The sequence below is a fragment of the Tachypleus tridentatus genome, chromosome 8 (genome assembly GCF_004210375.1).
Source record: "Tachypleus tridentatus isolate NWPU-2018 chromosome 8, ASM421037v1, whole genome shotgun sequence".
Taxonomy (NCBI): domain Eukaryota; kingdom Metazoa; phylum Arthropoda; class Merostomata; order Xiphosura; family Limulidae; genus Tachypleus; species Tachypleus tridentatus.
In genome coordinates, this window is record NC_134832.1 from 161,242,501 (window position 1) to 161,270,204 (window position 27,704).

A 27,704-nucleotide genomic window follows, 5' to 3' on the forward strand; every position below is an offset into this window, starting at 1 on the left:
GGGAGACTAGTGCTAATTCAGGAGCTCCAGCAGGGTCCAGAGGGCGAAGTTATGAAGCTATCATTTAGGAAAGAAATACTTGCCTATTATTTCATCTTTTATTAATTAGGTATGAGAAAACTTAAATATTTATTAATGTTGATATGGTTAACCATTGATTTTTAATGGTTAAAAAGCATTATGAATAATAATAAAAAAAGGAATTTTACATTCTCTATGTTTGTGTGTTTAATGATAGCAAAGTCACATTGGGCTATGTGCTGAGTTCACCGAGGGGAATTGAACCCTTGATTTTAACGTTGTAAATCCGTAGACTAACCTCACTGTTTTAAAAGTTTAATAAACTATTCAACCATCTGTGTTGTATTTTCATTAGTACACTTTTGTGATACAAACTATTTTTACCTTATTCCTAACGTTATTCCAGCTATTCAACAATTTTTAGCGGTTAAATAATTCGTGCACCAGAGGACGTGACTGGTAATTGACATGTTAAGGTTGAGAAGTCACCTGTTGTCGGGGGAATAAGGTGTTTAGGAAGCTAACATCGTTTACTGTCTTCATGTTTATCATATGAGAATCTATACATTGCAATGTCATCTATTTTGAATAAAATCAGTTATTTGAGGGAGTTGTCATTGCCTTTCAATTGCTATGAAACAGGTCATACTTGGACTCCTTCTTGTACAGATGCTGCTTTTACTGTTGGCGCTACAACATTTAGAGAAGCTTTAAAGATATATGGTTCTTTGTATGTGGTAAGTGCTTTGCATGGACTTTATACAGTTAATAGTAATATTATGCTTTCGATATAAAAAAAAACACTTGAATACTGTGTAACTTTTCAATTTGATTGATAGTTGTAAACTTAATAAGATATAAACTAAATATAGTTATAAAAGTGTTAGATCGTAGGTGTTTTGGTTAAAACTTTTGCTTTACTGCACTTTACCATATTTTTCTTCTCAAAATATATTTTGTAATAACAAAAGTTTTCAGCAGTTAACAACAGCAAATCTCTCAGTAAGTAGATATCACTTGTATTTATAGTTTATTGTTTTGTATTGGTGAAACAGGAAGAAAAAATGCTTCAATAATTATTGATTTAGTGATTGCCAATTACTTTTTGATGGTATTATATCATATAATGTTCATGCACACAGACTTATACAATGGGCTATCTATGCCCTGTTCACCACATGTATTGCAACCTGGAGTTTAATGTTATAAATCCCCAGACTTAACACTAAGTCAGTGGGAAACTGTTCGTAATAATATTAATCTAATAGTGAAGTGAATTACATGTTTTATATAATATGCTAGGGAAAAATGTTAAACACTGATAATCATGAGTTAAGCAGCCAATAGTTAGAATGTGGTTTTGGTCTGTGTTTAAAATGTTTGAGTCTTGTGCAGTATGTGTGACAGTTGAGAGATACATGCTTGAATAATACCTTAGATAAAAAGGTTGACATTGGGGATTGGTTAAGATTGTTGAACTTTTTTTCTTTTGAAAAAAAGAAAAGTAAGAGGGGATCTTAAGTGTTTAAGATAGTTTATGAAATTAGTAGTGTTAATGCATCATCTTTTTTCATACTCGTTTGTGATAATGGTAAGAGGGGGTGTGAATAAATACTTCAACAGAGTAGGAATTATCTTCACCTGAAACAACTTTAATTTTCTTGCAGGATGGTTAGCTTTTGGAACAGATTACCTTCAGATGTGGTAGATGCAATTTCTTGAAGTGAGTTTGTGGGAAAATTGTATAAGTAATTCAATGATAAGAACTGACTTTGAGGATTTTAGTGCTTATTTTATTGAATAGGATAACTTGGATAGACCAAAGGGTTCCTTGTGTTTTAATGTTATGTTAATTTTATTGGAATTGTTAGTCTTGTCAGTTCTTTGTTTCCGTATTTTTTTAGTTCTACTCATCTAGTGTCCCTGATGTACTAGACATTTCCATAGGGACTTTTGGGATTAGTCTTTTACATACATATCAGTTTATTTTTCTTTTTTAACACTTAATAAGTTGTTTGCTTTATCATCTTTCTCTCAAGATATATTTTTTTTTTTGTTTGGACCAGGTAGATGTTCAGGCTTTATGTACTGGATGCATCACATACTTTATCTAAGAACTATCTATGCTTGTTTCCAGATTGGCACAAGGAGGATAACCGATTTTTTTATATGTTCTATTACTTATCCTGATAGACCTATAATCTTGTTCAGATGATTGCTTTTTATGTAGTTTGGACATGTTTGTGGTTATCTTATACACACTAGACTATTTAGGTTCAGAAGAGGTTGCTTATATTTTATGAAATATAATTCTATTTGGAGCTTACTGCAATATAAATGAATTGGCTGTTACAGTTGTTCCAGCTTGTTTAATGTACCCAATCACCTTAAGTGTGTGATTAAGCTTTTATCATGCCAAATTTGACTTTTGGCAGTGTTTTTTTTGTTGTTGTAAAGTACTCACTGGAGAACATTTTGTAGGTAAATAATGTAAAATAATTTATGTACATTTTTAAACTTTTACTTGCATCACATTGCTGTTTCTTAATATTCTGGATTCCTTGCTTTTGTAGTGATGTCTCAAGTCATGTGAAATTCTTAACATGTAAGTTCAGTTACATTAAAAACAAACACACCCTCACAGATTCTCTCTTGTTACATAAGACTTAGTGCATAGATGATTTCATCCAATCAGTATTCTTGTATGTTTCCTTTAACCTAGTCACTATTCCACACTTTGAGCTTGGGTTCTATGAAATTCATGCCCTCTGGAAAGAAATAGCTAATGCTATCATGTGGAAAAGGGGGCCTTGATGAGTACTTTTAACCACCTCTGAATGCTTGTCTTTACATAGCATTTTGAGGCATTAGAGACATGATTCTTTGGTTGTCTCCTAGTTTTCACCAGGACAGTTTGTTATAAAAGCTTCACTTTCAACTTTGTGTATTTTTTTCCAGTGTCTCTGAAATATTGAGTTCATTTTCAGGACCATCAGCCTCTGTTTGATTTTACATGGGTGCCTTTTGATTAGTTTAACTTTGTGACTTTGCCGGCCTTTTCAGTTGCATATGATTGCTGCAGGTGTATCATTAAAAAGTACAAGTCAGTACTTTGCACTCTGACTCTGGATCCAGATCTGTCACTTCACTTATGTTTGTGTGTGTGTATATATATAGTATTAGAGAACACCAACACTGACAGACTTAAGTAAATTAAAAGAAATACAAAGGAAGGACTACATTAAAAACAGCAAATCCAAATCTCTAATTATATTCGTTTGTTATAATAAAACGCAAGCCAAAAAATAAAAATAATTTTGCACAAATTGAATGTGAAAGGATCCCAGTGTCCAAGCTATAATGTGGGATGTAAAATTCAATTTTGGTTTTGGAGGTGACTGAGAAGTGGAACCCATATTGCAGTGGAGATACACCATCTATCAGTCTTAACATCAATTCACCAGTCTCACATAAAGAAATAAAGTAAAGGAATAGCAATAAAAATATAAATTAGAAGAGTGAGATGTGGGTGCTCAAACCCTCAACGTCCCACATCTGTAGCACCCTTCACTGCTTACAGACAGTTATGGAGAGGCAACTGCTTCCCAAAGTAAAGAAGAAAAAATTATTTGAAAAATAAAAATAAGGTACTATCATTTAGGGGTAAATAAGCTAAGTAAACTTATCTCTTGAAATTAGCATTGCAGCCCCCATTATGGTAGAGCAGCACTAATTGGTAGCCAAGTAAACAAATTGTACTAGCATGAAGGGTCCCATCCAGTTATCTAAATTAACTAGTATAATTCTCCACTGTAGCTGTCATGCTCTGAATAAGCCTTTATATGTGAGATGTACATCTGCATAAAGTAGTGCCAAACTGTTATATGACCTTATTTACAACTAAAAATAGCTATTAAAATTTATAGTAAAATTTCTTTATATTTATTTAATATATTCTTATATTTGTTACAGAATAGTTTAATAATTTTAGTTTGTACTTGGGATCCTTTGAATTAATGCAGCATTTTTTAATTTATTTTTGTTTTGCTTGTTTTTTGTTAAAACAATGTAATATATGTGTGTGAGGTATTTCCATATACTCAACCTTATATTTATTCTACTTAAAGCATGTCTAAAATGAAGAGGTAACCTACTAAGAGAATGCATGGTGTCTACATTTTTGGTCCTACCTCTTCAGAAACTGGTCTTCTCCATTCAATTCCTTCATATGAATCCAGTTCAGTGCCTTTTGTACTGTTTGAGCTGACCACACAGGTTGTTGTGATTTGTGTACATTATCTCTCTTATCTCAGAGTTTGGCACCTGTTGATCCATTTGTCTTTATTATGACATTTTTATATTTCCTTCTTGTCCATCTCTCTGTAGGATATTTGGCTTGCAGTATTTCTTAGGTAAGTCTATGCTACTTGAACTTTACATTTTTAGAATTAAATTAATTTAATGGAGATGATTACCTTTGAAATGCATTTCTACTACCCTCCACATGATCAGGAGATTTGTATTATGAATTCAAAACTGAAAAAAGATGTGGTTTTTTGGGAGAAAGTTAAGCTTATGTTGTCTTCCCTGGTGCTTACACAATAGCTCATGTGAAAAGTATGAAAGTAAAAAATGTTGGATAAGACTATGTATTCCATCTAGGACATTCATAACCAGAAGTCAAGGTTGAGAGAAAGAAACTGACTCAAAAGAAAAAGCTTCCAGTAACTTAGGGATAAATATATACTTGAAATTCATTTCAGTTGTCATAATGTCAAATTTTAATTTCTATTGCGATTCTTTATCGCGTGGATACATAGCTAGCCCTAGTTTTAAAGTTTCTTTTAAATTACTCTGTAAAAACATTTAATTGTTCCTGTTTTCTTTCTCACTTGTTATTTGGTTCATGTACCTTTTTCAGTATTGTTTCTGTTGGACCACATATGACTGTTACTATTATTACATTCTGAAAGCACACTTACCTTTCTTTTTTCCAAGTTAGTAATTGTAACAATGTTATGACATTAATCTAGAATCATAAGTGTATTTATTTTTTATTTTCATTTTGCAACTTTCATGTTTTTAGTTTTTCTGTGTGAGTGTTTTTAATTATCCAGCTATCTAATTATGTGTTGGTAAAGTTGAATTAATTTCTGTTGTTTTAAGGATTGGTTATTATATGTATTTTAGTTTTATTTCTAAATACGTGTCATAATGTATATAAATGAAAAAATACTGCAGGCTTCTTATGAAGACAGGAAGCTATATTTGTAATACTGACTTGAAAATGTTCTCAACTTTAAAACTGATCTTGAGGACACAAAATTGGACCAAGTTTTTGAAAAGTGTTGATGAATCTTTGTGTAGAGAAATAAACACCTTGTTTTCTCAAAAAACAAAACAAAAGGTCACGTCCTAATACTTCACATATGTAAACATTTTATAGTTATAAAATAGTCTGAATTGTGTAGTATTCCAAGGTTCAAAATAGATAAAGCTCAATTATCTGACTATTGCAACAATGTTAAGATTCAGATATAGTCTGAAAGACCAAATGCAGTGATGTGTTAACATTAAAAGAAAAACAAAACAAAGTCCAGTTGGGAAACAAAAAAGAATATACTTTATTGTTAGAAACAAAAAGATGACAGCAATAATAGCCAATCATCCAGTGAAAGAAATTGCTCTTGGATGAAGTTGATTAGAATTAGATGGAATGAATAAAAATATTTAAATAACAGTAAATAAACTAAATAGTTTTTAAGCAGAACTTGACATTAAAATTAAATGTGAATTTGATGTTGATGGTTTAATTACAAAGTAATAAAACATGCACACACACACGAAAAATTTCTGAAATCTTATAAATATAAAACAACACAAATAAAACTTTAAACATTTGGTTCCATCAGAGTCAAAATAAGGCTTTCTTAAAAAGTCCATATACAATAGAGATTCTCCCTCTATCTTGAACAACTAAAAATGATTTATTAGAACCTGCACATATTTTTGCTTTGTGCAACAAACATTAAGTAATATGATACTTGTGGTACAATTGGTATATAGTTATTGCATGAAATAGCAGATCGCATTCTTTACAAATTTATAGCTTAGATAATATTGCCTAGGTCCAAATAACTTATGATCTAGTTTCCATATCAAAATTTCAAAAATAGAACTTAGAAATATTTGTTCATTGTTTTAAAGATATATGCCAGAGAATGGAACATAAGGTATTTGTACAGCACATTAAGTAAAAACAGATGAAAGCATTACTGATAGCAACAGTTATCCCTGTTTTAATAAATCTTCACATGCTTAAGGGGAAAACATTTACTAAAAGATATAAAAGGTAAAAATATGTGTTTGTAAGTTGCTGAAAGTATTGTAAGAAACAGATATGGAGAAGATTCTTATTTGCACTAGTGGAGTGTTATTTCTTGTATGTGATAAGATTTGAATCACTATTTTGAATGAAGTTTCATTACAAGGATCTAGTCTTCTCTTAGACACAGCTGTGCACAGATAAAACCAGTTATGCATTTTAAAATAGATTTGTATATATATATGAAAACCAATGGAAAAATACTGGTTGCTGTCAAGTTGTTAGGAATTTAACACTGAGTTATGCACCTATAAACTTCACCTGATATAGCATTCTGGTTTGGGATTAGCTGGAGGAAATAATTATCTCTTTATTTTTTCATAGTTGTTCTGCTGTATAAAAGAGCACTCATAAAACAACAGTACCTATACCTCTGGTGTTGAGGAAAGTTTCATGACCTTGTAGGTAAAGGAAAACTTTACCATTATGTGTTCCTGTGTAAATAAAGTATGTAGTAACAGTGTACATGTATTTTAAAAAAAATCTTGGACATTTCTTTTCAACAATGATATTTTTAAGCTTGAGAAATAAAGTACTTAAATAATGGCAGAAATTTCTTAAAACAGTGAACTTTTTTATCATTGTACAAAAGAACTTCAATACATATTTTTATTTGTGCAGTGTATAATATTTTTGCTGTATAACCTTGTTTGGAAGTGCATATAACCATCTAGAAGCTCATAAGTATAGAACAATATGTATAAAAGGTTTATGTATAATTACAGTCAAAATGAGATTTTTCAAAGTCCTCTCAAAAACCATATTTTGTTCTTCCAGGTTGACTAGTTTACTGTAAATTGTGAAGGATATATATTTGTATTTTCATTTGTATAATTCAAATATATTCTAGTTGGAGTTTTTGTCTGTAAGTCATTTTCTTAAAGTGTGAAAAAAAATCAAAGATTCTCCACAAGTATATCACAGCTCAAATAATTTATTAAAATCTAAGAAAAGTTGGAGTTGTGATTATTTGTTCAATGAACAGTTGAGATTTCTTAATTGATTTTTCTTTAAATGTACAGAAGTCCTAGGTTAAAACAAAAAAATCAAAAGAACTTGTTCATATGTGGTGGTATAAACGAGGAAATAGTGATTTTCGTTGAAGCATTTCTAATAACAGTTTTTTTTTATTAGTAGTAAGGTGAAGGTATACACCCAACTTAGACGATATGTTGTATAAGGTCAACTATAAGCAGTATGTTTGTTAATTCTGTTATGATGAGAAACATTTAAGTAATAGTACAATGTAAGAGCTGGAGTTTGTCCATGAAGTAGTTGAAAATGAAACTAGTTATGCTACAGTGCAGTGGTGTAATTAGAGAAAACTGGTCCCAATGCAATTTCATGTATACTACTGCATGTGATATATAAACACACACACACACACATATATATTTTAGTGAAATTAAACAATTTATATCTAAATTAAATTAAATGAATAAACAAAAATTATGAGGAAGAACTGCATTAAAAACAGCAAATCCCAACCTGTGATTAATTATATTATAACCATAAAATATTTAAGCCATAAACTAAAACACATTAACATGAATTTTTTTAAAAATATGCTGCACATATATATATATATATTAAACATTAACTAAATGAATGTTAGAAAAGCAGACATATACACATAGTTTCATAAACACATTCCATTCTCCATCTATATACCAATGCCTTTCTTTCAATCTCAAACACTGGAAACAAGTAAATAAATTAAACTAAATTAGCACTGTAAGGCCTCCCAAAATATAGCTTAAAATAATTGTTGTAGGCCTAAAGGCTGTTACATATTAAAACTCTCATTTCTAAATATTCTTCACTTATTAATGTACTTTAAGTTTTAATATAATAATACAAATAGCTACATTTTATTTCTTTAACATACAGAAAACACTAATGAGCATTACATTTATGAAACTTTGTAGAATGGATGGCAACTGCCTGTTGTGGAGACACAAGTGTAGAAGATGACATTTTGAAAGTCTTCCACCATTCGTCTTCAGGTCTTGAAAAAGAAAGATGGAAGACTTTCGAAACATCATCTTCTACACTTGTCTCCACAACAGGCAGTTGTTGTGAACTCTACAAAGTTTCATCATGAATACTCTGCCTAAACTATCAAAGAATAGCATTACATTTAATTAATATAAAAAGTAAAGCAACTTTAAATACACAACCACTTTGAGAACACAAAAGCTCCACAACTGATATTTTTGTGCCATTTTTTGACAGTTTTTTCAAACTTAAGAAACAAATGTTGACCAGGTGTGTAATAAATGTTTTTATTTTTATTATTGATAATCCTATTCGGATCACTTTTGGATGCAGAACACTCTGCAACTGCTACAGTGCTATCTATTTGTTGCATCTTTCTGATTGAAAACATTTCTTGTTTTGAGAAATTTTCTATAGTATATATTTCAATTTATATTTAACTTGTAATATATTTTAAACTATAATTCTGTCAGAATAAACAATGATTTACAGTTCTATTACCAATAGATTAACAGAAAAAGAATTGTTTGGTTCACACTAAAACAAATAAACATACTTGATATGCTGATTTATTTAATTTATTGTAGAATGATGGAAATTTTAATCATTTTCTTAAGTCATTAAATACTTTTGGATAAAAAAAATGCAATTTTTTAAAGTTCATAAAAATAAATTGTATTTGAAGTCTAGAAAAAAAAATTAAGAGTCAGTGTTTTTATCTCTTTTTCTGGTTTGGTGTACTTATGTTTGTTTATTGTTTAGCACAAAGTCATACAATAAGTTTTTTGCAGTGTTCACTATGAAGTTCAGCATTATAGGCCTACAAGCTTATTTCTGAACCACTGGGAATATATAATGATAATTAATATGTTTTTATATGTTGATCAGACTTACATACATGTATTTATAACTGCTATAAAAAACAGTTACCAGAACTTGATGACAAAGGTATGTAATGTGTGTCACCACTTCAGTGAATGGATAACAAGAGATGATTTTATCCTTCAAAGCTGTCCTTGAATACAGCATTGAAATCATTGATTCAGCTCTTAAACCTTGTGAGGTGCCAGCCTTCACTGTTTCTTAATTGCAACTTATTCCATAAACTTATCACTTTGTTGTAAAAGTAAAATTGTCTTAATTAGTATCTAGTTTGTTTTTCTGATTCTTAAACTTGTATCCTCTATTTTTAAAAATAGTTTTTGCAGCATGTTGATGTGTTGTTTTCTTGCATCCTATTTTTGTAATAAATTAGTATGAAAAAGATCAAAGAGCTTTATCCCTATTGATCCCCCAGATAATCTTGTATGCTTCAGTAAAATCACCACATAGTCTTTATTCTCAAGAGAAACTACAAGGGTATATTATAACTCATCCATTTCTAGAATTATCCTCGTACTCTTTCTCTGAACCATTCCCATAAGTTGATAAGGAGAACAAAACTGTACACTTTTTTGACTGACACTGAAATAGTGATCTGTAAGAAGAGATAATTAACTTTTGACATTGAATTAATATGTGTATAAATGCATCGTTAAATTTTGTTACCAGCAGGGTTCACACAATATTTTTTAGGGAGCCAGTTGGGCTCCAAAAAATATATTTTTAAGGGCAAGTTCTGTAGCTAATTGTAAAATTCATTTTTTGGAAAACAAGTTTACCTTGATGATATTACTGAACTCCCTTTACATATCACTTATTCAGTTATACCAACTTTCCCAGTTAGCCCCTAAAGAAGAAAGACCTATATTTTGAAAACATTCAGGTTATATGATTTTTATTATTTTGCTAATTGTTATATATTCTGTAGTGTAGTTTGTCAGAAAAATCACTGAATTAAATAGCAGATGTCACATTAATTGAAATGAAACTAAGGATATTAACATACCATATTTTCTGGTTAATAAGCGAATGCCGAATAAGCGAGGCCAATTTTCAGCTCTGAAAATGAGGGTTTTTGCTTATTACCGCCCAATAAACCAAAGCCATTTTTAAGAAGTGACAAGTTTCTTCAAAATGATTTCTTTTCTCGTTTCAGCGTCAGCATGCATGTTGTGTGTGATCATTGGCGTTCTGTAGTAAAGCAGAACGTGTCGTATTGAGACAGAGATGGAATCAATATGTCATTCATTATTGGCTCCACTCACTGTAATTAGGTAACCAATGAAATTCCAGAAACAACGTTTCACTGTAGTCTTGCGTGCTTTGCTGATGGGACAAAATTACGCCTATGGTAATTTTCAAAAGAAAAACATTTCCTAAGAAGAAGAAATTTCGAAAGGAGTGATCGGCCAATAAGCCGACCCCAAAATCAGGTCCAAAATATAGGGCCAGAAATTCGGCTTATTAGGCGAGGAAAATATGGTAACTCAATTTATTTTGTTGTGAACTTGTATTTCATGAAAATATCACAAGTGAAACCATTTCATTTTCTTCAAACTACTTAAATGATTTTTATTTCATATATAATCTTAATTTTTCTCTAAAGCAAGATGTAATACCAGCTTTTTGTTTACATTTATTTAAAGTAGTATCCTCTAAAAATAAAAATAAATAATGAAATAAAATCTTTGCATTGTTTTGTTCCCACATATCCATTACCATAAAAATAAAATGTCAAACGCTTGTGATGGAGGGATAGAAAAATCTATACACTTAACATTACCACTAACTTTATAGCAATCAGTTGTTTCATATATTGAAATAGCAGCAAATTAGTTGTTCAGGAATTTTAATTTGTAATAAGCAAAATTTTCAGCAACATAAGTAAAAGATGCAAATATACTCTAAAACTGCTTAGGTGGTGATGAGTTAAATTTAATTAGTGCCTTTTTACTAATCAGAAATAATGATTAGTAATACTCTGCCTAATGGTATGGTATTGTCTACATTTTGTAAATATTGTCATGCTATTGGAAAAGGGCTTGACAGATTTCTGTTACTTAAAGAAATTAATTCAAAGTCATGAAGAACAAGGCATAAAATTATTCAAAATCACACAAAAATTGTCCAAAGTTAATTTTTTTTTCTAAAATGAAGAGAACCAAATACTGATCATTTGAAAAAAAATGTAACAGAAAAACATAGACAATGGGTCTGTGATTATGAAAAGAAAAATAGTTGTTACAGAGGTGAGTGGGAGAGAGATAATAATTTGCTACACCTTGATGAAGACTGGTGTAATATTCTGTAAGGTATGTTCAGAAGAGAAGATGAATCTGAAAACTACTAGCAATGAGGCAGAATTGAATTTGAAAATGCTATCAGCATTAACAGTCCATAATTGTTCTGTGCACATTTCACACCAAGTTGAAATTCTGTTGCTCTAGCAGTTAATACACCCTTTTTGAAAAGACCACTAATAGCTTTCAGAATACCACCCTGTGACTGGTCAATCATAGCTGGGTATCTAGCCCTATTTATTAGGCAAGTATTTCACATAACTTTAATTGAGTTGTAGCACAGAATTTATGGAAATTCCATTATTTTGACATTTTTAATTTTTCTATTGAAACTTGTCTCATAAAACATGAATAAAAGATATGTATTTTATCAGAAAAGAGTAAAAATGCCAAATAAACATAATAATTTTTCATCATTGAAAAACCACTACTTTTACTGGAATTAGTGGATCTAATCTTTGGATTCTAAAGCCATTTTTTTCCCATCTTGCAATTAGTAACTGCTTATGTAATGTAAATGTTATATTTTTTACACACAAAATGACTGGTAGACATTCTAATCCAAGTTATTGCAAGGCCATGCGTAGTGAGACTGGACTCCAAGTTTTATCCATGAAACTGGTACTCTGCATAAAGCACTTCTAATGCGTTCTTGAGCACATCATCCACAGGGCAGTTCATTTCTTTTGACTTTTTTCCCCTTTTGTTCATAATTACTACTTAGAATGTTTTCTGTTTGTTCAGTGCAGAGCATGCTAACATTTTTGCTTGTCAATTTCACAAGCCATGGAGTTCTGAACCACCTAGCCTTTAAACAAGGCACACTGCAGCTCTAAACAACCAAACTAAAATACTTGTGTATCTGTACATCCTTTCACCTTATACTTTTGCTGCTCTAAATCAGCCATCTTTAATTCAAATGACAAAATACTAATAACTTTATTTTGCTCTCAGGTGAAGCTGTAGTAAAGATGTTAGGCTGATAGCTCATGTGATTTGTGCAGGCATGCACAAAGGTTTTTCTTAAATTTTATTGGGATTTATTGAATAGCTTTCTACATCTGGCTCATATTTATAATGTGATGCATAATTGTAGCTTGAAAAGATCTATCAGTATAACAAATATGAAAAAAATCCATAAAAGTTAAGTGTGTTCTTCTATAGTTTCCTGAACTTTTGTTGTGAAGGAAAAAACAAAACAATGGAGGAGGAAGAAACTTGATCAAAATTGGTGTTGTTTTATCTATGGTATTTCTTAAAGGATTGCATTGAAATTTGGTACATGAAGTAAGAATCCATTTGAGTAAATTCACTGAAAATATGTGATAGTTTACATTGCTTTAGTCTGATATACAGAAGATGGAAAAACTATTACTTCTGTTTTTGGTTAACACATCCACCTATATACACACACGAACACACTTGTGTGGAATATAAAAGGATGACAGTGACTTCACATTAACAATACAGAAAAATATTTATGATTATACTATCAAAATTGGAACAATTATATATCCACCAGGTGATGCTCATATCTAATAGTTTGCTCTTAAGTGAAGATCATAGAAAGTGATCAATGTATTCAATGTGTACATGTTTATAAAAATGTTTTAACCATTTAAATAAAATGTGTTAAGTTGGTACAATAAAAATTTTTGATATTTTTATGGATATATAAAATTCTTCTCAGAAATTGAGGAGAGTTTATTTCTTTGAACTTAGTCTTTTTATACTCAGTAATTGGTTTGTTTATTCAAAGGTAAATTCAATGTTGTTTTGTTTTCATAGCTTTCTTAAATTTTTTGTTCAAACTGTTGTTTTTCTCTAGGTCTCTCAGGTATTTAGTTGGAAGTTTGACTTGAGAACACTTAGGAAAACCATAGAAAGTACACTGATATCATCATGTTTTCTCAGTTTTAATGCATTTTCTTTCATTTCAATATTCTGTGGTATTAGGTAAGCTAAAATTGTTTATATATTTTTGTAACTTGAATGTTTTGTTTATTTACTTATTTTTATTTCACATTCAAGTAGAATTGTGTAAGTAAATCTTAATTGAATATTTTTTATACTGTTTCATATCTGAGCCAAATGAGTATATTTATACAAGATGTTAAGAAAATACTGGAAAGTATTTATTTTTCAAGAATTCATTTGTAGTCAGTATGGATGTCTGTATTGCAAAACATATTAAATATTATCAAAGAAATAGATTTAAGAATCTTTATAATAAATCCCTTTAAACTCGTAAATATTGAAATGTGTCTTTTTATTTGTTGGTATATAATTGAGTATTATTTCATATTGGATTTTAAATTTTCAGAAACAACACAATTGATTAATCTAATGAATATGTATTTACTGTAAAAAAAAATCATTCTTTCAATAATAAAATTTCAGCAGAGTGCTAAAAATAAAACTATTTCAAAGCTTTTGTCTGTATTTAGTCATCATTCATAGGAGAGACTTGGCAAAGGCTTGAATTAATTACTGTGTCAAAGCTGAAGTGTTAATGTTGCACTTTGTTGTAGTTTTGACTAAATATGGAAATGTAATTTTTTTATGTATAATGCATATATCCTTTTTATATATATATATTATATATACAGAAGACTTTATTTCATAAACAACTTCATTATTAAGATTCTTTAAAAAGATTATCCTTTTCCTCATAAGTTCACAAGAAAAATTTATTATGCAAATGTTAAATTTTGACATTGCTTGGTGAATGTATTCTCATAAATTTTAACATTAGGATTGAAGTCTGTTGCTTCTTGTGACATATAGTAGTTCATGAATAAGGTTTATCTTGAGAATATTGTAAGCAATAAACAACACATTAAAGATTTTTCTTGAAATGACTTCTTTTGATTAACAGTACAATTTCTGTTTACCTACTTCAGAAATGCAACCTACCCTTTCTACGTACAGTTGCGACAGAAAGTGTTTGTATCCCAATGTCATGAGTAGTTTTTTCTCATAACTTAAAAAAGTATCACGATTAGGATAATGAAAGTATAGTATATTATAAATATTATACTAACACACATCTTCATGAATTTTTATGTAAATTGAACAAGTAAACTGTTTATAAACAAATAATCAAATATAGAAGAGGCAGAAAGTGTTAGGTGTGTCTACTTTAATGGTCAGTTGTGTAGTCTTTCAGGTGAATTACTTGGCACAATCTCTCCTCATAGCCTTCCATGATCATTTGACAGTACTCGGCTTGTATTTTCTTCCATTCTTCTTCACAGAAGGCCTTCAACTCTTGCAAGTTTTTTGGTCTTCAACTCATGCCAAACGTTTTCAATTGGGTTTAAATCGGGTGACTGTGATGGCCACTCAAGAATGCTTATATGGTTTCTCTGCAACAAGGATTGCACATATTTCGATGTGTGCTTAGGTCATTGTTGTGCTGGAAGATCCAACGATGCCCAAGTCGCAAGTTCCGAGCATCATTCTTGATATAAGTGCCTAATATATCAACGTAGCCTTCTTTTTTTCATGATTCCGTTGATGCGGTGAAAGCTGACTACACCAAAAGAGCTAAAAGAACCCCATAGCATGATCGAGCCACCTCCGTGTTTAACTGTAGGGACGGTGTTCTTTGGAAGATTTCATTCCCCCTTCTTACTGAAAATATAGCGAACATCATTGTGGCCGAAAAGCTCGATTTTAGTCTTGTCTGACCAAAGAATACTCTTCCAATAGGTAAAGGGTTTATCTATATGCCTTCTTGCATATCTCAATCATGCTTCTAAATGAACAGGCTTTAAATATGGAGTTCTGCGAGGGCGGCATGCTTTGAATCAGAAGAGTGTAACATGTTAGTAACTGTAGAGGTGCATACTTTAACCCCAGTTTCCCTTACCAGTTTCTGTGTGTCATTACATGTTAAACAATGGTTCTTACTAACTTCTCTGAGAACCTTCCTCTTGGTTCTCTCTGGAATTTAGGTGGAGCTTCTGGAACGAGGGAGGTTAGCAGTTGATCCTGTAAGCTTAAACTTGGCAATTATGCTTTGAACAGTAGAATTTGGCACATTAAGTTGTGTAGCAATACGGAAAGAGACACACCGAGACTTGTATTTTACAATAATTCGGTTTTATTAAATTGCTGGACAGTTGTTTCCTGTTCACCATGATGACCAAACAGATAATGACGGAAATGGCGCTAAATTGCCGGAAGTGCATTTTTTGCTGGCTAAATTCCAATAATCATGAATTTAATGTCTAGTTCTGGAATGGTATAATGTAGTTTATTTGCCAAACTAAACAAACTTTTTATGGGAATATCAGTTTTTTCACACGTTCTGAACTGTACGAACACTTTCTGTTCCTCCTATTTCTGGTTATTTGTTTATAAACAGTTTATTTGTCCTTTAATTTACATAAAATTTATGTAGATGTGTGTTAGTATTATATTTATAATATACGTCTATTAGCCTAATCGTGATACTTTTTAAGTTATGAACAAAAAAACTACTTGGGATGCAGGGGTACGAACACTTTTTGTCGTAACTGAAACTGAACTGTTATGTTGCACCACTACTGAAAATAATTTTTTGAATATGCCAAGCCTTTATCTTATTGTAGAGACTTCTTTGCAAGACCTTTCTTTTGTGTAAGATTTTTGGACTTCAGTGCAATCTTAGTTTTAGGCTGCTCAGCAGTGGTCATTTCTATTCATTTCGGTTTCCTGCTTAGCTTGGTCTAGAGGCACCAATATGTTTGTTTCTCATTCTTGGGAGCCTCACAGGGCCATCAACTCTCCTGCTTCTTGTCTTCTGACTACTTTCCAGTTGCCTTGCTCTTGGAAATCTTGCCAGTGTGGATTACAGATATGTTTTGTTTCTGAATCCAACCTTCATCTGACATTTCAGAAGACTTTTAACCACATGGTTGCTTTCACACAGGCTTTATCTATTTTACAATCAACATTTCTCTTTACAACTACCTCAGTTCCCTGTGTCTTCAGCCTGTATCTTCTTTTCAGTTTATTAACATTGTGGAACAAGTCCTTGATGCCATTCTGGGGTTTTAGTCCTGTTGTTTGTTGCACTGAAGAAAATTGGAGATTGGCACTTATCATAGATCTGCCATTCTGGAATTAATTTATTATAATTTATTAGTTCTATTGCTCCCAGGTTGTGGATGATGAACGCCAATATTTTGAATACATTTCTTCACATTCCGATATAATTATTTACCTAGAAAGTGCAAATTCTTGCTCCCTGCTGACTTGGAAACTCTCACCTAATTCCATGTGGTTCAGATGCATTGAAGCACACAAAAGATTTCCACCAATAGGAGTACAGCAAACTCTCCTATTGCAGAAACTCCTCCTGTGCAGTTGAGCCCAATCTTTATTTTGTAGAGTGGCATAACAGTAGTAAGACCTAGTGCTTGATTTCAAACATTTTTTCTTGTTTTTAGTGTATTTTGAACATATTCAAAGTGTTGTTTATAATCCAATATTGAGTTGGATTTCTTTATTTGATTGTGAATTTTACTTTCCTCTTAGCTACCAGTAGTCAGACAATATTTTTAAATTCACAACTTACTGTTAGGACTGCAATGGCTACTGATGGTACTGCTGTTCATCAGCTGCAGATGTGATCTTATCTGCAGAGGAAGTGTTAGCCATAGTTTGTTGGGAGATGGCTGTTTTTCTCATGGGCTGAGAGATCTCCCAATCTTCAAGGAATTCTGTCATTATGCAAGGACTTTATATCAGGACAATGAGGTCTTGGACAGCTTCCCCATCTTTTGTTAGTAGGCATAATCTTAACCTATTGAAGCACCTGGACTTCAGTCACCAGTTTTAGACTTGATATTACAGGCATATTGTATTATGTTTATGTCATCCATGTCATTTGATCTTTCCCTTTCCTTATTGACTGCTGCATCTAGCTCTTAATTTAAAATTTTCCTTCTTCACTTGATACTGGATATCCATACTGAACATTTTGCAGTTCAATTACATGTGGAGGTTACTATGTTGTACTCCCACATATTGCAAAGGCTCATGCACTTAATATCATTGTTCAGCAAACCCTATTTGAGTTTTGTTAGAAGGGTTTTCCCTTTTTTCCTTGCACATCCTGCTTTATCCTATGTCCTAGTTTCTTTCCTCCCCAAAATATCCCATTTCCCATCAGTGCTGCACAGAAGTGGTTCAAGACCTTTTCATCAAGGACAACATTAAGCTGTTAGAATTATGTTCCCAACTTTTTGTTGTCCTCAAGAAAACCAGGTATTGGCATCCTCATTTTGATCTCTTCCATTTGAATCACTTTCTTGAAGTGCTTAAATTCATTATGAATTCTACCTGTCTATTAGATTTGACTTCCAAGATTTTTCATGAAGAAATTCAGTGTGTCTGGTGGCTATCTTCACATCCATATTGCTTGGATTTCATTACGTTATCTACTTTTTATCCATGACGACCATGGATTTATCAATTTATCAATTTCAAGCTCTTTCTTTTAGCATGAAATTACCACCCTATGCTTTTGTTGGATGGTCCTATTGTTTGCCTGATTTTTATATTTTCTCAGGCTAAATGTCTATCTTTATGTGATTGTCTAGTTTTTTCTGCTTCAATTCTTTGCAAAGTTATCCACACTTACACAACTTCTTACCAAAGAAGCTTGCTCAGGTGATTTGGATTGTCTAGGAGTTTGTTATCTACCTCACCTAATATCTTGTTCTTCTAGGGTTGTTTTTTCAACTTGCATTTCAGTTGAACTTAGCCTTCTCCTCTTGAGCTGTGAATCATGGAGTTTGAAGTTCAGAGAGCATTATCAGTACCTTCTCTCCCTCTTTGAGAGGTTCCATCTCTTTTGGGGACTTGGACATTACTGGAGCCTCTTATCCTTTGGGTCATCCCCAAGTGCATTTCTTATAGTGGGTATTATAGATGAATGGCATTTTATCATGGACTCTTTGGGTTTACATATCCTTTTCTGCTTTCCTTTCTTCTGACTTCCTCTGGTGGCTAGACAGGGAGGGTGTAACAGTGAGGGGGTAACTTTCCTCCTCCTCATCCAGAAAAACTTGTTTTACAGTTGCTTTGATATGAGAATGAGGTACATGTTGTAATGCACGGGAGATCTTGGGCCATTAGTCTCAGGAGGAGTTAAGTCTTGGCATTGGTCTCTTGAAACTCCTTACTGTTCATTGGGCAATGGTTCAGTTTCTATCATTTCTGAAGATGATGACAGTTAATTCATTTTGTCAACTTAATGGTTGTTTCTCAAATAACCTAGAACTCTAAAATGTCTGAGCTCACAGTACAGTATTCCCTTGCTATTCGCGGGGGTTCGTTATTACATGAATAGCAAAAAAACCACGAATATTGGATGCAGTTTTAAAACTTCTATGTATGAGATTATATGCGGTACTAAATGCTTCCCAGACACTTTCTAAAGACACTCTTACTCATTAATACAGTAATAATGTAGTAATATTGCATGCAGTCATGTATTTCACTAATGTAGTAATGATAATGTAAACACATTTTAATTTTGTACTGCAACAATATTTTAATCAAAAAGAAAGCGTAAGTACAGGAGGACAGTAACACCGCATAGTATAGTTACCCATACTGTATTATTGTACCGTAAAGTCATTTTCTATCATTACAACACATGTATTAGAATTGACAGAAAGTGGAACAAATTTAAAGGCAAACTTAGACAGATAAATACAGTGCACGCACAGTTCAGGTAATAATAATACAGTACAGTACAATTCAGTAATATGCAATTAAAAACATTATTAATACACAGTAATAATGAATATGCACTGTACATACAGTGTATGCATTTATAAAAAAATACGTACTGTATTGCAATAATAATTGAAAAAAAATTTAATATTGTTTGTGCACTCACCAATAATGAATGATAATAAAATGATGATGAAATTTGCTGTGCCATACGATGATGATGATAACACTAATGTACAGTATGGCACAGCTTAGCTGCTGCTTTACAGCACTTTAGGTAATTACTCCTCCTCTTCAGGCACTTAAGGAGAAAGCTTCATTTCTTCAGGAGAGTCAAGAGGTTGTGTTGTTTTTTTAGGAGAGTCAGGAGGTGTAGTACTTTCTTGGTGTGGCTTGGTTTGACGTTTGGGTACCTTCTTTAGGAACATAGTTATTGGCATCTGGTTCCGTTGTTTTTTCATAGTGATGAATAGAGTTTTGTAGGTCGACATGGTAGAGTTAATTGCATTTGAGAATTGCAGTGAACGAACCATGTAAGAGTCCCATGACTTGGCAGTCTCTTGCAAATCCTTTGCTTTTGACATGAGTTCAGCCAACCGTTCTAGAGTTAGACCCTCGTCCTCTTCCTCTTGTGATGGTTCTTCCTGGCCCTCTGTTTCTTCTTCACTGGCAGATTTCGTCAACTCTGCCAAATCTTCGTCCGTTAGAGGCTGAGAGTGGGCGTTAATCAGGTCATTGAACTCTTCATAAGTTATGTCATCAAAGCCTTCACCACCGATTAACTTTGCTAGTTTAACTGACTTGTTGACAGCATCATGTTGAATTTCATCCGGGTGAGAACCCTTTGTAATCATGAACACATTCTGGCCACAGATTTTTCCAACATGCATTAAATGTTTCTTTTTTCTTGTCTTGAAGTGCCTTGTGTATGACTGTCAGGCACGATGCAATTGTGAAATTGCGCCAGTACACTTTCAACTGGAAGTCCTCATTCTCGTCTATTTCATCAACTAATTGTTGAAGACAGTTGCCAGTGTAAAGTGCCTTAAAGGCACGAATCACTCCACTCCTTGATCCATAGGCTGGAGGAGGGATGTTGTGTTGGGAGGGAGGAACTCGATCTGGACTTCCTCATGATACAAATCCACAGGGTGATCGCCAGCATTATCCATGATCAGCAACACTCGAAATTCGAGTTCTTTTTTGCAAAGGTATTCTACCACTTGAGGGATGAAACACTGATGAAACCAGTTGGATGTCAGGATGCATAACCTTTTTCTGGTGCTTAGGTTCCTTGCCAGAAGCTGGTGGTGTAGGGCATTTGAATGGCATTGTAGGGTGTAAATAATATTGTAAAAATAAACACTTGAATTTACAGTCCAAACAACCACGTTGAAAACTCACGCGCGAATGAAAGAGAGAAACAGCTGATCAGCAGCACGCGTATGCAGCCAATCAGCAAGAAGGAGAAACTAAAGCTGTCAGCCATTGGCTAAATTCAAACCTATTTCCTAGCCTCCTCGGGACCGAGCGCTGTGTGTGTGCGTGTGTAGTGCGCTACCGGCTGTGCTTTGCCATTTGCGTTGTGGGGGAAGCTGAGGCAGTCAGCCAATAGCAGCTCAGCCCATTGTTCGATAAAGACGTCAATCGATAAAACTGCTTGAGAGAGTAAATACAGACATACCCTCGAAAAGTGCTTTTAATCTCTATTACCTACAAAAGCCTGGTTTACCGAGCATTCATTTTTATGACGTTATGACGCTAACCCGGTATACCGGCATACGATGTGATAGGGTTAAGAGCCTAAACCGCGAATATGCGGGGCCGCGAATGGGGGAACCGCGAACAGGTGAGGGTATACTGTAATTAAATTTGTTTTGCTGGCTTATCACACACCAGGAGCTGTAAATCTTGTCATAGTTAGTCTGTTCTGTCTGAACAAGATTTTATTTATGGAGTGATATATCAATCCCCAAGGTATTCTAGTGGTAATGCTCTTATTTGGATGTACTCAAATTGAATACATTTGTTACTTGTTTGATGCCAGACTTCCTCTCTTTTGGTCTTCAGTTTCACATTATTTGGCCATGACTGTGGATGTGTTCAGCCAGGAACAGAAGGACCTTTTTATTTGTGCATATCCTTCCATTTGTCTTCTGCCTCAAGTTATTTCTCTCATCCAATCCACTCTATCTTGTGGCTCTTTTTTCAGCTGGTTCATCCATGGTTTCTGTCTCTGTTCCTTCTGTGGAAACTACCTCTATTATAACTTCCTTTCTCCTAGTCCATCCTCTGGCAACTTCAACCAAGAGTGCTTCATCTCCCACACTTTGGCTTCAGTCATGGCTTTTGTCTGGTCCCTTATGAGGGGTTTAGGCCTATCCAAAAATGTAGTGTCCTTGTAGCCTCACTATGTCCATTTTCCTTCCATGTATGTGTATAAACATGAGTGGAGAATATTCTGTTTTTATGCTTCTCCTTAGTCTTTGTCACACCACTCAGGTGTTGGAATGGAGTATAAATGTTGTTCTCCAAGCTCTTTCTCTTCCTTTCTTTGAACATTACTCCGATGTTCTTTATATTACCTTTCCTTAAAGAGGTATTTCCTTCTTTCTCCCAAACATCATCTGTCCACCAAGGAGATTTCACCATCATTCCTTTTTTCCCTTCCTTCTATATCCCATATTTCCTCCTGCTCTGATCATACTGTTTCCTGTGTCTGATCTGTTCATTATAGTATTACAGTACCCTTCCATGGTTCTCACTCTCTTTCTCCTGAATTTTGTCAATTGTTCTGTTTTCTTTTCCCATCAGATCTTTTTCCTTCCAGTGTTTTTGGCTGCTCATTTCTGTCATCCTTTGGAGAATATCTTGGCTAGCATGTTGACTACTCCCCACACTTTTTGTTTTGTGCTACCTGCACCATCTAGTAAGTTTCTACTCAAATAGATATAATATTTCCCTTGTGTCCATTCTCTGTACATGGGTACAACTCTGAGTGGGTAAGTTAGTTTTGTATCTTTGTTTTTTGTTTTTTTTCAGGGACCTACTTCACATGTATTCCTCTTTGTGGTGAATGGTACCTATCCAAGCATACTGTTATCCAAAACCTGCACTGTGAGACCTATAAAGTCTATCATGCACACTATTGAGATGGGGCGTTCCATGAGACCACATTACATGTTCATCTTGAGATGTGTTATGGCATAAATATGTTCATACTGGATTGTTCACACACAGACTTACATGAGAAAATCAGAAATAGATTGTTGCCAATCTCTGATCTTCTTTAGATTGCTGGAATTTTGAATGTTCTGCTTGTAAAAACAGGGGTTTTATGGTCACTTGTTGCAATTTTTGTACAGCGGTATGTTCCTATGGGCTATCTAGTGCATTTATTCTTCCCCTTATTCCAATGAAGAACAGGAATCCTTACCACTCCCCAATCTCTAGCTGTTGGAAAAACACAGCATAAGATGTGCTTTTGTCCTCATACCTGGCTGTTATCCTTATTCATGGTAACAAATTGCACAGTCTATCAGTTTGAGACATTGTAATGATTTATGTTTGTTTCAAGTACCTCAATGGTATTAATCCCTATGCAAATTCCTTCCATTTTCTTTTGGTACAGTAAATGGAGAACATCTGTCCTCCAAATGAAACTGCTCACATGGAGAATTATCCTTTGGGTTGATGTAATTTTATTGATATGAGACTAGTAGATGCATATTTGATTGGTAGTATGTCTGGAGGTGTTTACCTGGAAGTGTTGTACAGGCCAACATTATACTAAGGATCACAACTATTGAGCTGTATACTGTAAATACACAATATATACGTGCTCTAACAACCTTCTTAGACATAGATACATATATATAGGTTGTATATATATAGGTAAAGTTAGACATGGTTTTCTGCCAAGTGAAATTTCAATAGATTTCTCCCCACCCTCTAGTGAGGTAATACTTTCCATGAATTTTCTCTTTCTGGAGCTGTATATTATCATCTTTGTTAATTTTCTTTATATATGCTCATCTCTCCACTATCTTACCAATGTGGGAATCCAGCTATTAGTTCTGTGGAGAGGTGTGTAACTTTTATGAAGATAACATTTTTCTTCATCTGAACCCTTCTTCATTTCTGGTGTATTTCTTTTGCCTCTTCAGGAATGAGTCTTTGTTAGTACATGAGATACTTGTACTGTGCATGACGGTATGAGAGATGTTGCACCTTATTGGTGGTGCTGATTGCATTGTAAAGTAGCACAGTACATGTTAATACCTGTAGGTCTTATAACATGGGCAGAAATTTTGTAGCAATAGCGTGAGATGTTTATTATCAATATGAAGTTTTGAGACAGCTATTTCTGGGATAATGGATTTATTTATATGCAAATTTCATTTCAACTTCATTGAAATGATGTTATAACTTAAATGTTGTATGTGGTTGCCTTTCACTGTAAGAGATGAAACACTGTACAGAAATAATTCTGTTATCCCACAAATAGCTGTTTCAAAACGTTACATTGTTCATAAGATAAGTGGGTGTCTTTTGAAGCAAAATATTAGTTGTCAGTTCTATGGAGAGAAGTATTTATATGATTCATATTATCTTAGGAAAATCATGGGAAAATTCTACTACCTACACTGTGCTTACATACCAGCTTTTACTGGAAGTTTTCTAGCAATTCTGATTGAAAGAGAAAGTAGGTAAGTATTATTTTATTTATAGTTCTATATTCTTATAATAAGTTATTCTTCTTATGAGAAAGGCTAGCAAGTGGTGTTAAATGCATTTTTAACTTCTGCTGTGACCAGTGCCTTTAAAAATAAGTAGAATTTTTAAACTGTGTGTTAAAAATCAATTATAATTGTATAAATTTGTTTTGAAATACACTTGTTTGTATTGCTTTATGTCCATGTATGAAACACCTCAGATTGAGTTTAAAGGTTAAAAGTTTGACTCAGCTTATAATAACTTTACAATTTATAATATTTTAATTATTTGTATGTTTGTGCAATTTTTATTTTATAGTTTAAACACCTCTTTAACAGTGTCATTTTGTGAAAAATGTTTTTTAAAATGGTTATTATTTTTTTCCTTTAGGCGACAGCACCACTAGCCTTGTATGTTTTAAATATTGTAAGTATTTTTTACTTAAATTTTGCAGCTGTAGGTTATAATTGAGTTTAAAGGCCATCTTAGGACTAATAATAATAATAAAAAAGCAGATTAATATTCTCTGGGATTTTTTTAGTCTTTTTTTTTTAACTCACCATATAACAACCTAAATTAATTTAGGTATAATATTTTGATAAAGAAAAATTTCTTATTTCATATCAGTTGGACAGTATTTTCTATTTAATATTTATTTAAATGTCAAATACACACAATACAGTATTAATACACTACAAATTACATCTAACTCAAAAATGTTTAGTTCATCATTGTTGATATCATTACTTGTTTAATATTTAATTAATCATGTTAAATTACAAAATTATAGTAATTCATTTTATTACATTCCTTAGTGAGTTAGAGGTAAGTTTACAGACTTAAAATGGTACAATCTGTGTTTTGGTTCTGTGTGGTGGACAGAGTGCAGAAAGATCATTGTTTAACTTTGTACTAAACAAACATCATCATTTTATTATCTTAAATATTCTATATTTTATATATGATAAAAATTATTAAATGTCTTAAATTTAGTTATTTTAATGTTATCATTAAAGATACTTTTTTTTATTTTGATTATAATTTACAAAATGCTTATGTGTAGAACTATTAAAATTTATATTTGAACCCTAGTATTATTTTACTATGATAAAGTAATATTTAGACATATATATAATTATAAGCAATTTCCAATACATATACATGTATAATGTTGTATTAGCATATCAGTAGTTTTTAAAAACCTCTTCTCTTTTGTTTTACAAGCCATCCTTAATTTCAATTTTTATTTCTTCTGTGTTAGCAGATTCAAATGTTAATGTAGTATCATCAGAAACTCTAGAAATTTTGACTTAAATATAATTATGTAAATCATTTATACATATTTTTAAAAAGTGTTTAACTACAGAGTCTATGGAACATCATTTATTATAGTTTTATAACTAAAATGATTTTTTTCTAAAAACTATTATATACAATAATATTTTAAGTCCTTTTAATTCTTATGTCTCTTATTCCTAGAATTTCAGTTGTATCTAATAATATCTTATGTGACACCTGTTAACCTGAAGATGACCTAAGAAGGTCCATTGTTGTTTTCTGCTTTATTAGTAAGTGTTAATACCCATAACTGCCATCCTGAAATACATTTTTACTTCAAGTGGGTTTCTTATTATCAAGACTTATGTCACACTGTATCATATTTCTCTAAAACTAAAAATACAATGTTGTTTCCTTATTATCTAAGGTCTAATAAATACTTTGTGTGAAGGCCAAGAGTGCCTTAAAACACACTGTAAATCTTTATTGATTTTAGAGAAAAAAATTAAACCTGTTTTTCACCATTTTTTTCTAATATTTTAGAAAATACAGGCAATAATGAAAAATTTATAATTTACATGATTATTCTTCTTATCTGTCTTTGTGTATTGGAATCATTACACTTTTTAGAACTTCTCTGAAAAAGTTTGTCATAATAGATAAATTATGATACATAAAAATGGTTCAGTAATATAACATGTACACTCTTCTACTATTTTTACTAAAATTCCATCATACTTTGGAGTTTTCCTAAATTTCTAGACTCATAATTATAGTTTTCATGTTCTCATTATATGCAAGAAATAAATACATGGAATTGCTTCTTATTGTATGGAATGTTTTACATGGCTCATTTTCAATTTGTTTTATAATTGTTCCTACTACATTTATAAAATAATTCTTAAAATTGATTGCCAAATTTTGAACTAATACATTATCATTTCTTCTGTTCCCATTTTAAAATTCAGGTAATATTTCCTAATTTCTTTATCATTTACCCTATTAAGAAAATTCCATCGTAAGTATAAATCTTGGAGATACCTCACACTAGAAGATCTAAAATTCAAAAACTTAAAATGGGATAGAAAATATACATAGTTTAAAATTAATATTTCATTACTCAGCATAATTGTACATGACATTTAAGTACAACCAATCAGTGACATCACTCACATCACCTATATTAGCAAAGGTATATATATACTTTTGTTTTATTTGTTATAGGTCTATATTCTTTTATCAAAATTACTTCCTTTTTATGTTTACTAATATTATGTTCTTGACAAATAGTTTTAACAATTTTCATTACAATGTTTTTTATGTTTAAAATATCAAACATTTGATGGAGCATGTCCGACTTCTACTATTCTTGTACATAAATTTGTACTAGTCTTTTCTACATACAGATTATTACAGTTCGTACATTCTACACTGTAAACTACTACTTTCTCAACATTAGTTGCTTTAATTACATACCTTTAATGAATAAAATACAAATAGTAGGTTTATACTTATGCTAGCTCAATGTTTTATGGGTGATGTTATTAATTGGGTGTATTTAAGTGTCATGCACAATTTTGCTGAGTACCTAATGATGCAATGTTAACAGTGGTCAAACATTATTTTTAAATGATGGATTTTTTTATCCCATTTTATCTGTTTTGCATTTTAAACATTCCATTATGTTTTATATCTGTTTCACCTTTAAGAAATTAATTTTTAGAATATTAATTTTTTCTATTCTTAATTTTTGAGTAATGTTATTTCTATTCTGTTTTAAGCTTATTTATAATAGTTATGAGATGTTTTTAATTTTTTTATGCAATTATATTTTCAACTTTTTTCAATTCTATTATTTCATCAGTGACCCATGGTTTCTTAAAATTGTTTTATTATGTTTTGTATAATGACTTTATATTTTTTGTCTCTTTAATTTATATTTCTATAAATATTTCTTAGCAAGTTTGTTTGTACAAGTATATATTTCTTCAACTTTATCTAAATTTCTTATTTTAAAATTTTACAATTTTTAATAAACTATTCCTCTAGCTGTATGATGTAGTTTCTATCAATATTTACTGTTGATGCTAAGTAATACAAAGAAACTACCATGCATTTTTAATACAATATAATTTGACTAACAAGTTAGTATTATGGATTAAATGCTTCTTTTTGCTTTCATTTCAGTACAAGGCACTAACCATTTCTTGAATTAAAAATAAAAATTCAAATATTTTGAAAATTTTTGAAGAATGGTGTTTTGTCAGAATTGATTGAAAAGTGTTTAGTATTAATCTTAAAGAAATATTTTCTACATCAAGTAAGCAAATAGCAATGAAAAACAACAACAAATCATCCAGGTAAATGTTTTTCATATGCATTCTTTGTTA

The 27,704-nt window shown here is 31.8% G+C and overlaps 1 protein-coding gene across 1 annotated transcript; it reads left to right on the top strand.

Annotated features, from left to right (window-relative positions):
* Nucleotides 1-483: 483 nt before the first annotated feature.
* Nucleotides 484-24,442, top strand: LOC143224075 (transmembrane protein 135-like). Its single transcript, XM_076452538.1, has 4 exons — nt 484-758; nt 13,415-13,542; nt 23,937-24,029; nt 24,427-24,442. Exons 1-4 carry the CDS (start codon nt 594-596, stop codon nt 24,440-24,442), a joined length of 402 nt encoding a protein of 133 aa, XP_076308653.1. The 5' UTR covers nt 484-593.
* The last annotated feature ends 3,262 nt before the right edge of the window (nt 24,443-27,704 follow it).

What these genes read in the sequence shown, in the direction of transcription:
- LOC143224075 (XM_076452538.1), top strand. Translation starts at nt 594, where the DNA reads ATGTCATCTATTTTGAATAAAATCAGTTATTTGAGGGAGTTGTCATTG. An exon ending in TATATGGTTCTTTGTATGTG is followed by an intron (nt 759 to 13,414) that starts GTAAGTGCTTTG and finishes GTTTTTCTCTAG; the next exon opens with GTCTCTCAGGTATTTAGTTG. An exon ending in TCAATATTCTGTGGTATTAG is followed by an intron (nt 13,543 to 23,936) that starts GTAAGCTAAAAT and finishes ATATTATCTTAG; the next exon opens with GAAAATCATGGGAAAATTCT.